This window comes from Durio zibethinus, chromosome 4 (assembly GCF_047325235.1).
Source record: "Durio zibethinus cultivar Kanyao isolate XHJ-2024 chromosome 4, ASM4732523v1, whole genome shotgun sequence".
Classification (NCBI taxonomy): Eukaryota; Viridiplantae; Streptophyta; class Magnoliopsida; order Malvales; family Malvaceae; genus Durio; species Durio zibethinus.
The window spans coordinates 1,752,426-1,766,564 of NC_143165.1; the positions used below are offsets into that span (position 1 = coordinate 1,752,426).

General features: G+C 31.6%; 2 protein-coding genes across 2 annotated transcripts; both read left to right on the forward strand.

Moving 5' to 3' along the window:
- The first annotated feature begins 4,397 nt into the window (after nucleotides 1-4,397).
- LOC111287147 (putative aldo-keto reductase 2) lies at nucleotides 4,398-7,287 on the forward strand. Its single transcript, XM_022877436.2, has 4 exons — nucleotides 4,398-4,904; nucleotides 4,997-5,169; nucleotides 5,263-5,365; nucleotides 6,751-7,287. Exons 1-4 carry the CDS (start codon nucleotides 4,485-4,487, stop codon nucleotides 7,087-7,089), a joined length of 1,035 nt encoding a protein of 344 aa, XP_022733171.1. The 5' UTR covers nucleotides 4,398-4,484; the 3' UTR covers nucleotides 7,090-7,287.
- Nucleotides 7,288-10,413: 3,126 nt separating this feature from the next.
- Nucleotides 10,414-13,243, forward strand: LOC111287148 (putative aldo-keto reductase 2). Its single transcript, XM_022877438.2, has 4 exons — nucleotides 10,414-10,882; nucleotides 10,968-11,140; nucleotides 11,234-11,336; nucleotides 12,707-13,243. The coding sequence occupies exons 1-4, from the start codon at nucleotides 10,463-10,465 to the stop codon at nucleotides 13,043-13,045; spliced, it is 1,035 nt and encodes a 344-aa protein (XP_022733173.2). The 5' UTR covers nucleotides 10,414-10,462; the 3' UTR covers nucleotides 13,046-13,243.
- Nucleotides 13,244-14,139: the final 896 nt, after the last annotated feature.

Sequence of the window (14,139 nt, forward strand, 5' to 3'; positions counted from 1 at the left end):
TATATTTTTAAAAAGAGTTGACTCACAATTCCATAATGATTGGTTGCTAACTTTTGCTAGATGATGATCCTTATTTATGTTTTAATCAAAGCTTGGTTAAACATTTTCTATGAATAAAGTAGAACAAAAGACAAAGTAATAAGATAAACTTAACCATAAATATATGAGATGGCTTATTTCTATTGTATAATCACTTTTAAATACCATGAAGTAAAAATATCCTTGTTTCTTCTTTCTAAAATATGAATGCTGACCAATGTTATATATGTTTGGCCCTTACATTTTGTATTTGTCACATTGACTTGAGCTTGAGTTTACATCATAAGTTTTATCTAAAAGTTTTATGAGCCAACATAATCTACTTTACTATCAATGTAATTGGATTTTCCATTTTATTTTTCACTTTTCAATTTCACCCCTAAGTTTTTGTAATTTTTCACAAGTTTGATATAGGCCTATTTAAGCTGCCTTATGTCTATTTGTTATGGTAAATGAAGTTACAACAAAACATGAGATTTGGAGTGGGAAGAAAATAACTATCATATCAACCCATTGCTTTTGATGGCAAATGACATGAACTACAAAAAAAAAAAAAAATCAATCTTTCAGGATTTTGAGACAATATACTAAGCATTTGAAAAAATCATTACTCAAATGAAGTATATAAAATCAACTATAAGAAATTAACTAAAAATTCTTTGTTATGCAACCACTAGATCATTACTAAGCATTTGATCAAATTGCCAAACACATACAAAATCATGAATAAAAAAGAATTTGAAGTAATGAAAACCCGAACACCGAAAAAAGACATGCAAATAAACTTTATTCAGTTCATTAACTTTTTGACAAACATCGAATGCTATAAATATAGCAGTATATGTTAAAAACTTATCTTTATCAACTTCTACTTTCATTCCACCAGTTTTAATGAAGTGTAAACAATGATAATACACTATACTACATTATTATAACAATAAAAATAGATTAATTAAATCTCAAAAAAGGGAGATTTCTTACTCGTCCTATGAATCGTACTTTCTCTTTCAGAAAGATCAATTACATATTGTAATTCAAATAGAACAAATACTTAATTAGAACATAAACTAAGAAGATGCTAAAAGAATTCTAATTTTTTGCTTCATATACTTATAATGAAATTGTTATTAGACGATACAACCATGTGGGAGAACATGTTAAACATGTTCTTGCTCTCTTATGGTAGGTCTAAGTAACCCACCTCGTAAATCAATCAATTTTAGCTTTAATACCTATGTGTAAAAAATTTTAAAATTTAACTAATTAATCATAATATATAAGTAATGAAGATAACTTGGTTGTAGTGTTTCCCTTTTATGGCATTTACCTTATAAACTATGTTTTTTTTTTTTTTTTTTTGGGCTATGGATATCGGCAACAAAGCTACTAAATGTCAACAGTAGTAGTGACCCATGATAAAATGAGGATTTTGAGAGATTCAAGTAAGCAAACCTCATGAATAAGCCAAGAGAAAGTTCGAACATTTTTGGTATTTCTTGATCTTTATCACTTCAAACCATACTATTGATTTAGTTGGTTGAATTTATTGAATCAAGCATGGAGTTATTGAGGAAGGCAATTATGGATAGAGTTGTTCCCTTTTGAAACATCACAAAAATAAAAGAAAACTAATATGAAAGAGTATGAAAATTAACATGAAAATGCATGAAAGTAAAGATAGGATTATACCTTCAAACCCAATTTTTCTTTTTTCCTTTCTTTTTCTCCATTTTCACGCTACAATTGTTGTTGCCTCGTTTTCTTCATTTCCAGTCTTATATGATAAATATAAAGGCTAAGCAATGATCCTTTAGCCCTTTATCATTTCCTCATCCAATGGCCCTTGCTATTCCTCGAGTTTATTAATCAAGTAACCATTTTTCACCCTAGGATCTAACCTCTTGAAAGATCAAAGGCTTATAATAAATACAATACAAATTTTGACTGTTAGTGCAACAGTAACAATGGAAAAGACTATTTTGCCCCATTAAAAATTTGGCCATTTTTACATGATTTTCTTAGAAACTTATGATCCCTTTTTTATTGTGATTTTAATGCACCAAAAATTATAAAATAATATTTGATCATAATCTAGAGCTTTTAGCGAAAAATCGACTTTGGTAAGATCAAATTATGAAATTACTTGTAAAAGATATTTTAGTAATTTTACTCTTTTTAGAGTGCGATGAGGTTTTTTAATGTATAAAAAATCTTGAAATAATACCAAAATATGATTCGGAGCTTTTTGCGAAGAATCAACTTCGAAAAAAGTCAAATTATAAAAATACTCTTAAAATATATTTTGGTAATTTTACACATTTAGAAGTGCAATCAAAGTTTTTAATATATCAAAAGTCATGAAATAATATCGAAACATGATTTGAAGTTTTTTACGAAATACCAACCTTGAAAAGTCAAATTATGAAAATACCTTTAGAGGACATTTTGGTAGTTCCACACTTTTTAAGGTGCGATAAAGGTTTTAATATATCAAAAATCATGAAATAATATCAAAATATGATCTAAAACTTTTTGTAAAAATACTCCTCAAGGATATTTTGATAATTTTATACTTTATAAGGTGCGATTAGGGTTTTTAATGTAAAAAATTATTAAATAATATCAAAACATGATCTAAAGTTTTTTATGAAAAATTTTTCTAAAAAAAATCAAATTATGAAAATACTTCTAAAAAATATTTTGATAATTTCACACCTTTCAAGTTATAACCATGACTTTTAGTGCATCAAAATCATAAATTATTAACCTCAAGTTTTAAAAATCCTATTTGGTTATGAGTTCCAAAGATTAACCCGAATTTGATTGAGTTTGATTATTATTGACTAGATTTGACTAAAGGATATTCAGGTCAATTTGATCTATAATTTAGTTTTGATAATTTATCAATATTAAAGAAATATTGGATCTAAACTAGATTAGATTTTAAACGCTTCATATTTGGCTAGAATTTGTTCAGAAAAAATTAAGTGTTAACAACCAATAAATGGTCTAATGATATTAGTCATATGTATCAAAGTGATAATGAAATGAAAGTTTAAGTGCCAAATTAATAATTTTATTTTATTTTATATCAAATTGATAGAAAATATATAATTAAATGATTTTTTATATTTAACCATAAAAAATAAACAATAACAATTAAATAAGGATTAAAAAAGAAAAGAAATGATACAAATGAGGCGTACCTCAGTTTTTTCCTTGCTTTTTTACTTTTAACTCTCTTTGTTAACCTTTATTCTTTACCAAAGTTTGATCAACTCTTCATCAATCATTGTCCCATCAATTTTTACTTTCTTTACTTTTTTCACATGCAAAAGTAAATAAATTAAAACAGGTAAAAGAAACAAAAAAAAAAACTATAAATAAAAAAAAACTAAGAAAATGCCAAAAAAAAAAAAAAAGTGAGTGCCATTAGACACTCCCAATGCACTTCGTTCTTTATAAAATTTATATTATGAATTTTTAAGATTTCAATTTTGAAAGAAAATTTCAAGATAACTTTATAAAACCAATGTTAGGTTTTGGCCAAAAGAAAAATCCAACGTTAGATGCAATCCTAATGTCCCTTTAATGGTATTTGTTGCTTCTAAATATTTTATTATAAAATTCATTTAAGCATCACTTGTTATTTTATAGTTATAAAAATAATTGTGATTTTTTTCATTTAACATAAATGTGGGTGTAATAAGAAATTAATAATGTTCAAGAAATTATATTTTCTATTAATCATAATTAATTAGTAATGTTTTTTAATTTGATTTTTCCTTGACAGGTGAACTAATTAATTTTGAGATTAAGTATAATTTTATTTTACATAAAAAGTCATATTATGGAGATTGAGAAAAAAATTGTGTTAAAATTTGAATTTTAATTTTTTGTCAATAATTTAGACTTATTAAATTTTACTTTCTAAATATAAATATATAAATTAGTCGAACTAAATCTCGGATTCAAAATTAGTGCAATGTTAATGACCTCTCTATTAATATTTGGTGTTCTTTTGATAAACAAATATTTATTTTACTATAATTTTTACATTTTAAGAAAAGAGAAAAAAATGGTGATGTTGAGTTGTTGACATCTTATGTAAAAGCTTTTTACATAATTTACTTATGTAGCAAAGAAATTTTCAAAAACTTTTAACATTCATAAATTACTTAAGTTTTCTTATAAAATTCATAAATGTAGCAAAGAATTAAAAAAAAAAAAAAAAAAAACTTTAACTACTCAGTTGTTAGGTCTTATTTGACTTTGTTTATAATTTTCTTGAATATTACAATAATATACGCAATCATTAATCTGTATTAACATATGCCCTTACGTCATGCCCTTTCCCCAGCCACCACTTAACAATGCTGAAACCTCCATCCTCAACACCACAAATCCAGATAGCTAATCGCTTCACACTCAACCATCAGTGAAACATGGCAACTGAAAAAGTTGGGAGGATCAAGTTGGGTTCTCAGGGCCTGGAAGTGTCAGCTCAAGGCCTTGGATGCATGGGGATGTCAGCTGCCTATGGTCCTCCAAAGCCCGAAGCTGACATGATTGCTCTAATCCACCATGCTATCAACTCCGGGGTTACCTTTCTTGATACTTCTGATGTTTATGGTCCCCATACCAATGAAATCCTTCTTGGTAAGGCCTTGAAAGATGGTTTAAGAGACAGGGTTGAATTGGCTACTAAGTTTGGTATAGACTATACTGATGGCAAGAGGGAAATCCGTGGTGACCCTGCTTATGTCAGAGCGGCCTGTGAAGGTAGCTTGAAGCGTCTTGGTGTTGATTGTATCGATCTTTATTACCAGCATCGGATTGATACCAGGGTTCCCATTGAAGTCACGGTTTGTTTTTTGTTTTGACTTTTGTCCCCTTGCTTTTTTCTTCTTATTCTTTTATTGATTGTTGCTTTTTTTTTTTTTTTCTTTTCACCCAGATGGGAGAACTTAAGAAACTAGTTGAAGAAGGTAAAGTAAAGTATATAGGTTTATCTGAGGCTTCTGCTTCGACAATTAGAAGGGCACATGCTGTTCATCCAATTACTGCTGTACAATTGGAGTGGTCCTTGTGGTCTAGAGATGTTGAGGCAGACATCATTCCGACTTGCAGGTTATTTATCCATAAGACCAACAAATTTCTTTTTTTTTTTGAAAATTTCTGATTTGGAATTCTTATTTGATGTGATTCCTTTTAATTTCTTAGGGAACTTGGGATTGGGATTGTCGCTTACAGCCCTCTGGGGAGAGGATTCTTTTCATCAGGGCCTAAAATAGTGGAAACTTTTTCCAATGATGACTTCAGAAAGGTTTGTAGCTACTTTTCACATTTGGATACTTGTTCATAAGCCATGATTATCTGTTATTTTAGGCATATTAAATTTAATGGTATTAGCCAACAGCTGGGTGCCTATTGGTAGAGTGCTTACTCTTAGTTCCAGTAGCCGTGTGCCTGATGGTCTAAAATATTAAAAAAAAATTAGGGTATTCTAGATTTTCAACTCTAGCCTAAGTCAGCATCGGAGGTTGCTGACAAGACAAGAGTATTTACATATGAGAGCCAAATAATTTTTATGCTTAAGTTGTTCTGCAACATTTTCCTCTTTGTTAGCTTACTCTGTAATGAAAACCACCCAATTTTAGTCTCTTAAGTGCCTCAATGCTAGCAATCTAGTTCTTTCCAATTTAGTGGGTGTCTCATGTGAATTGGTTTTAATTAAATGTCAGTGTTTACTGTCTAAGTGTATATTATCCAACTGTGCAGACAGTAAGGGAGGACTAGTTAAGAATTGAAGTTTGAAAATGTTCATAATCTTTTTCCCTATTGTGTCATATCCACTACCATTATATAGTGAAGTCATATGCATCCCGCAACTTTCAAGTGAAATAGTATGCAGGCATGTTAAGCTTCAAATCACCTTTAATAACAGAGGGCTGACTATACCTTTATGTCCTTCCCTTGGGTTTTGCTAGACTGCAAGTGTCTCTTGTGAGCCATTGATTAATATCCGTTACTTCTCACTTAGCAGCGGTTTACAATCATCTAATGCATCTTTTAATGAAAAACTTCAGGGAAGTTTGTAGTGGAGATTTGTTTACTTCAGTTGAGATCAGAGTCACAGATGAGACATCTGTTACTTGTATTTGAGAATTCTGTATCAAATGAACCAAGTGATGTATAAATTAGGTAACGAGCATTAGTCCTATCTTTTTTTAGTACAAAGGAGGCCGCAGCCTGGGGATAGGGAAAGAGGTTGCAGACACTGGAATTTGAATCTTAAACCTGCTGGATGTTACTCTTAAGGGCAGTTGCATGAACCAACTTAACTAAGCTCCAGGTTACATTAGTCTTAATTTTAGCAATTGAAGTTAATGACTGAACTCTGGAGTACATGAATATACTTTTAAGGAACTGCATGGTTAATTGTTTGTTAAAAAATTAGTACCCCATTTAAATCTTTCTGAAATAGGCATTTAGCCTTCTATTTAAATCAAATCTGAGGATATGAGATCTTTTCTGTATTTGGGCAATTAAATGAGGTCCATTTTGACAACCATTGATGGCATGAATTGTCAAACACTTTTTGAAATGCCTTGAATCCTAAATCTGTATTATTTGCAGAAAGTAATGGTCTGCTGCAGATCATCTTTATTTTTCATGACAATCATGTGAATGGATTTTCAATTGTCACAGTATCTACCGAGGTTCCAACCTGAAAATCTTGAGCACAACAGACGTCTTTATGAGCGAGTTAATGAGATAGCAGCAAAGAAGGGGTGCACCCCATCGCAGCTTGCATTGGCATGGGTTCATCACCAAGGGAATGATGTCTGTCCCATTCCTGGAACCACCAAAACTGAAAACTTCAACCAGAACATTGGAGCTTTGTCCGTAAAATTAACACCTGAAGAGATGACTGAGCTAGAATCTATTGCTTCAGCAGATGCTGTGAAGGGAGACAGATACGGTGGAACTATCGCTACGTACCATGAATCTGAAACTCCTCCCTTGTCTTCATGGAAACCTGAATGATGAGGGCAAGCTACCAAATTGTCTCTACTTTGTTTTCAGAGAATAAGTGTTGTATCAGAAGTAACCATAGGTCTTCTGATGAGAGATTGCAAACTTGGTAGTAGCTATCCAGGTTTGTCATGTTGAGATTGTGTATTCCATGGTAATGAAGCAAAAGGTTCTGAAATAAGCTATCAATGCATGATTTCAGATTTCCAACATTAGGTTTTTGTGCACTGCATGATTCCTTTGACAAACGAAAAAAAAAAAAGGCAAAATCTTGCTCCAATATTTCAATGATTTAACTATACTCTCATGCTTTCTTCTCTTTTAAATTCGTTTGACTTCCTAGTTCCTATCATCAAAAGTCTGCTCAAACATTGGGAAAATTTGAAAGCTGGTATGGGCCAACTGAGAATGAAGACATTAAGTTGATGAAGAAATCTACCCAGCCTTGAATCAGAGAAGAGTAAAGGAAGAAGAAGAAAAGAGAAAGTATAGAGAGAAATATTGTATTATGTTGTATGAATTTTCAGAATGCCTACAACCATCGTCTCCTCCCTTCTAAAAACCTTTAACAGACCATGACATCAGCAATATGACATCAGCTTTTTAACTAATCTAGTTGTGATATAACTAATCCGGACATACACTGATTTTAACTAATATTTGAAATAATCCTAATTATTGGACTGGACTCAACTACTGACCTTACACTTCATAGGCCCATCTATATACTTTGGCCCGTAACAATACAACCCCCCTGGAAAGGATAAAAGGAAGGGAATTTCTGTTGTAGATCAGATAAGACTTTCCAAGAAGCAGCTTCTAGATGTAATTAATCCATAACACCAGTGCTGTAGTAACCAGTCTGCTTCTCATTTTGTTCATAAGTCTGTCCAAATTGCCACCGGTTCCTTCGCTATGGCACCAACAACATCTAAATAAGGCAATTGTGACTGCACTGGCTCTTTTCCCACATGTTTCTTGATTTGTAACTCATGCAAGATTGGTTGAATGCAAGCATTTGCTGGAAATCCTAGCTTGTAAATCACAAGTCTAGCTTACACCTTGAATTGGACGAGGAACTTTGCAGAAAAAAATTGGACAATCTCAGATGCATCACGAACGGTCCTTAGAGCGGAATTTACACATGCAGGAAACATGTTTCTTAGTGCAACACCCTGAAATAATATCAAATTTTGATTTGAAGCATTTTTGAGAAAAATCAACTTCGAAAAAAGTTAAATTATAAAAATACGCTTAAAAGATATTTTGATAATTTCACACATTTAGAAGTGCAATCAAGGTTTTTAATATATCAAAAGTCATGAAATAATATCAAAACATGATTTGAAGTTTTTTACGAAATATCAATCTCAAAAAGTCAAATTATGAAAATACTTTTAGAGGGCATTTTGATAGTTTTACACTTTTTAAGGTGCGATAAGGGTTTTAATATATCAAAAATCATAAAATAATATCAAAATATGATCTAAAACTTTTTGTAAAAATACTCCTAAATGATATTTTGATAATTTCATACTTTATGAGGTGCGATTAAGGTTTTTAATGTAAAAAATTATTAAATAATACCAAAACATGATCTAAAAAAGATTAAATTATAAAAATACCTCTAAAAAATATTTTGATAATTTCACACATTTCGAGTTATAATCATGACTTTTAATGCATCAAAATCATAAATTATTAATCTCAAGTTTTAAAAATCCTATTTGGTTATGAGTTCCAAAGATTAATCCTAATTTGATCGAGTTTGATTATTATTGACTAGATTTGACTAAAGGATATTCAAGTCAATTTGATCCATAATTTAGTTTTGATAATTTATCAATATTAAAGAAATATTAGATTTAAATTAGATTGAATTTTAAACCCTTCATATTTGACTAGAATTTGCTCAAAAAAAATTAAGTATTAACAATCAATAAATGGACTAATGATATTAGTCTAATGTTTTAAAGTGATAATAGAATGAAAGTTTAGGTGCCAAATTAATAATTTTATTTTATTTTATATCAATTTGATAGAAAAATATATAATTAAATAATTTTTTATATTTAATCATAAAAAATAAACAATAACAATTAAATAAAAAACAATTAAATAAGGATTAAAAAAGAAAAGAAATGATACAAAGGAGGGTACCTCAATTTTTTCCTTGCTTTTTTACTTTTAACTCTCTTTGTTAATCTTTACTCTTTACCAACTTTCACCAACTCTTCATCAATCATTGTCCCATCAATTTTTACTTTCTTTACTTTTTCCACATGCGAAAGTCAATAAATTAAAACAGGTAAAAGAAAAAAAAACCTATAAATAAAAAAAAAAAACTAAGAAAATGCCAAAAAAAAAAAAAAGTGAGTGCCGCACTTCGTTCTTTCGAAAATTTATATTATGAATTTTTAAGATTCCAATTTTGAAAGAAAATTTCAAGATAACTTTATAAAACCAATGTTAGGTTTTGGCCAAAAGAAAAATCAAATGTTAGATGCAATCCTAATGTCCTTTTAATGGTATTTATTGCTTCTAAATATTTTATTATAAAATTCATTTAAGCACCACTTGTTATTTTATAGTTATAAAAATAATTATGATTTTTTTCATTTAACATAAATGATGGGTGTGATAAGAAATTAATAATGTTCAAGAAATTATAATTTCTATTAATCATAATTAATTAGTAATGTTTTTTAATTTGATTTTTCCTTGACAGGTGAACTAATTAATTTTGAGATTAAGTATAATTTTATTTTACCTAAAAAGTCATATTATGGAGATTGAGAAAAAAATTGTGTTAAAATTTGAATTTTAATTTTTTGTCAATAATTTAGACTTATCAAATTTTACTTTCTAAATATAAATATATAAATTAGTCGAACTAAATCTCGGATTCAAATTTAGTGCAATGTTAATGACCTCTCTATTAATATTTGGTGTTCTTTTGATAAACAAATATTTATTTTACCATAATTTTTACTTTTTAAGAAAAGAGAAAAAAATGGTGATGTTGAGTTGTTGACATCTTATGTAAAAGCTTTTTACATAATTTACTTATGTAGCAAAGAAATTTTCAAAAACTTTTTATAACATTAATAAATTACTTAAGTTTTCTTATAAAATTCATAAATGTAGCAAAGAATTTAAAAAAAAAAAAAAAAACAAACTTTAACTACTCAGTTGTTAGGTCTTATTTGACTTTGTTTATAATTTTCTTGAATATTACAATAATATACGCAATCATTAATCTGTATTAACATATGCCCTTACGTCATGCCCTTTCCCCAGCCAGTATTTAACAGTGCTGAAACCTCCATCCTCAACACCACAAATCCAGATAGCTAATCGCTTCACACTCAACCATCAGTGAAACATGGCAACTGAAAAAGTTGGGAGGATCAAGTTGGGTTCTCAGGGCCTGGAAGTGTCAGCTCAAGGCCTTGGATGCATGGGAATGTCAGCTTTCTATGGTCCTCCAAAGCCTGAAGCTGACATGATTGCTCTAATCCACCATGCTATCAACTCCGGGGTTACCTTTCTTGATACTTCTGATGTTTATGGTCCCCATACCAATGAAATCCTTATTGGTAAGGCCTTGAAAGATGGTGTAAGAGACAGGGTTGAATTGGCTACTAAGTTTGGTATAGACTATACTGATGGCAAGAGGGAAATCCGTGGTGACCCTGCTTATGTCAGAGCGGCCTGTGAAGGTAGCTTGAAGCGTCTTGGTGTTGATTGTATCGATCTTTATTACCAGCATCGGATTGATACCAGGGTTCCCATTGAAGTCACGGTTTGTTTTTTGTTTTGACTTTTGTCCCCTTGCTTTTTTCTTCTTATTCTTTTATTGATTGTTGCTTTTTTTTTTTTTCACCCAGATGGGAGAACTTAAGAAACTAGTTGAAGAAGGTAAAGTAAAGTATATAGGTTTATCTGAGGCTTCTGCTTCGACAATTAGAAGGGCACATGCTGTTCATCCAATTACTGCTGTACAATTGGAGTGGTCCTTGTGGTCTAGAGATGTTGAGGCAGACATCATTCCTACTTGCAGGTTATTTATCCATAAGACCAACAAATTTCTTTTTTTTTTTGAAATTTTCTGATTTGGAATTCTTATTTGATGTGATTCCTTTTAATTTCTTAGGGAACTTGGGATTGGGATTGTTGCTTACAGCCCTCTGGGGAGAGGATTCTTTTCATCAGGGCCTAAAATAGTGGAAACTTTGTCCAATGATGACTTCAGAAAGGTTTGTAGCTACTTTTCACATTTGGATACTTGTTCATAAGCCATGATTATCTGTTGTTTTAGGCATATTAAATTTAATGGTATTAGCCAACAGCTGGGTGCCTATTGGTAGGGTGCTTACTCTTAGTTCCAGTAGCCGTGTGCCTGATGGTCTAAAATATTCAAAAAAAATTAGGGTATTCTAGATTTTCAACTCTAGCCTAAGTCAGCATCGGAGGTTGCTGACAAGACAAGAGTATTTACATATGAGAGCCAAATAATTTTTATGCTTAAGTTGTTCTGCAACATTTTCCTCTTTGTTAGCTTACTCTGTAATGAAAACAACCCAATTTTAGTCTCTTAAGTGCCTCAATGCTAGCAATCTTGTTCTTTCCAATTTAGTGGGAGTCTCATGTGAATTGGGTGTTTACTGTCCAAGTGTATATTATCCAACTGTGCAGTACAGTAAGGGTGGACTAGTTAAGAATTGAAGTTTGAAAATGTTCATAATCTTTTTCCCTATTGTGTCATATCCACTACCATTATATAGTGAAGTCATATGCATCACGCAACTTTCAAGTGAAATAGTATGCAGGCATGTTAAGCTTCAAATCACCTTTAATAACAGAGGGCTGACTATACCTTTATGTCCTTCCCTTGAGTTTTGCTAGACTGCAAGTGTCTCTTGTGAGCCATTGATTAATATCCTTTACTTCTCACTTAGCAGCGGTTTACAATCATCTAATGCATCTTTTAATGAAAAACTTCAGGGAAGTTTGTAGTGGAGATTTGTTTACTTCAGTTGAGATCAGAGTCACAGATGAGACATCTGTTACTTGTATTTGAGAATTCTGTATCAAATGAACCAAGTGATGTATAAATTAGGTAACGAGCATTAGTCCTATCTTTTTTTAGTACAAAGGAGGCCGCAGCCTGGGGATAGGGAAAGAGGTTGCAGACACTGGAATTTGAATCCTAAACCTGCTGGATGTTACTCTTAAGGGCAGTTGCATGAACCAACTTAACTAAGCTCCAGGTTACATTAGTCTTAATTTTAACAATTGAAGTTAATGACTGAACTCTGGAGTACATGAATATACTTTTAGGGAGCTGCATGGTTAATTGTTTGTTACAAAATTAGTACCCCATTTAAATCTTTCTGAAATAGGCATTTAGTCTTCTATTTAAATCAAATCTGAGGATATGAGATCTTTTCTGTATTTGGGCAATTAAATGAGGTCCATTTTGACAACCATTGATGGCATGAATTGTCAAACACTTTTTGAAATGCCTTGAATCCTAAATCTGTATTATTTGCAGAAAGTAATGGTCTGCTGCAGATCATCTTTATTTTTCATGACAATCATGTGAATGGATTTTCAATTGTCACAGTATCTACCGAGGTTCCAACCTGAAAATCTTGAGCACAACAGACGTCTTTATGAGCGAGTTAATGAGATAGCAGCAAAGAAGGGGTGCACCCCATCACAGCTTGCATTGGCATGGGTTCATCACCAAGGGAATGATGTCTGTCCCATTCCTGGAACCACCAAAACTGAAAACTTCAACCAGAACATTGGAGCTTTGTCCGTAAAATTAACACCTGAAGAGATGACTGAGCTAGAATCTATTGCTTCAGCAGATGCTGTGAAGGGAGACAGATACGGTGGAACCATCGCTACGTACCATGAATCTGAAACTCCTCCCTTGTCTTCATGGAAACCTGAATGATGAGGGCAAGCTACCAAATTGTCTCTACTTTGTTTTCAGAGAATAAGTGTTGTATCAGAAGTATCCATAGGTCTTCTGATGAGAGATTGCAAACTTGGTAGTAGCTATCCAGGTTTGTCATGTTGAGATTGTGTATTCCATGGTAATGAAGCAAAAGGTTCTGAAATAAGCTATCAATGCATGATTTCAGATTTCCAACGTTAGGTTTTTGTGCACTGCATGATTCCTTTGACAAACGAAAAAAAAAAAAGGCAAAATCTTGCTCCAATATTTCAATGATTTAACTATACTCTCATGCTTTCTTCTCTTTTAAATTCGTTTGACTTCCTAGTTCCTATCATCAAAAGTCTGCTTAAACATTGGGAAAATTTGAAAGCTGGTATGGGCCAACTGAGAATGAAGACATTAAGTTGATAAAGAAATCTACCCAGCCTTGAATCAGAGAAGAGTAAAGGAAGAAGAAGAAAAGAGAAAGTATAGAGAGAAATATTGTATTATGTTGTATGAATTTTCAGAATGCCTACAACCATCGTCTCCTCCCTTCTAAAAACCTTTAACAGACCATGACATCAGCAATATGACATCAGCTTTTTAACTAATCTAGTTGTGATATAACTAATCCGGACATACACTGATTTTAACTAATATTTGAAATAATCCTAATTATTGGACTGGACTCAACTACTGACCTTACACTTCATAGGCCCATCTATATACTTTGGCCCGTAACAATACAACCCCCCTGGAAAGGATAAAAGGAAGGGAATTTCTGTTGTAGATCAGATAAGACTTTCCAAGAAGCAGCTTCTAGATGTAATTAATCCATAACACCAGTGCTGTAGTAACCAGTCTGCTTCTCATTTTGTTCATAAGTCTGTCCAAAATTGCCACCGGTTCCTTCGCTATGGCATCAACAACATCTAAATAAGGCAATTGTGACATGCACTGGCTCTTTTCCCACATGTTTCTTGATTTGTAACTCATGCAAGATTGGTTGAATGCAAGCATTTGCTGGAAATCCTAGCTTGTAAATCACAAGTCTAGCTTACACCTTGAATTGGACGAGGAACTTTGCAGAAAAAAATTGGACAATC

Coding starts and splice junctions, on each gene's coding strand:
- LOC111287147 (XM_022877436.2), top strand. CDS start 4,485: ATGGCAACTGAAAAAGTTGGGAGGATCAAGTTGGGTTCTCAGGGCCTG. Junction 5,170..5,262: donor GACATCATTCCGACTTGCAG/GTTATTTATCCA, acceptor TTAATTTCTTAG/GGAACTTGGGATTGGGATTG. Junction 5,366..6,750: donor CCAATGATGACTTCAGAAAG/GTTTGTAGCTAC, acceptor CAATTGTCACAG/TATCTACCGAGGTTCCAACC.
- LOC111287148 (XM_022877438.2), top strand. CDS start 10,463: ATGGCAACTGAAAAAGTTGGGAGGATCAAGTTGGGTTCTCAGGGCCTG. Junction 10,883..10,967: donor GGGTTCCCATTGAAGTCACG/GTTTGTTTTTTG, acceptor TTTTTCACCCAG/ATGGGAGAACTTAAGAAACT. Junction 11,141..11,233: donor GACATCATTCCTACTTGCAG/GTTATTTATCCA, acceptor TTAATTTCTTAG/GGAACTTGGGATTGGGATTG.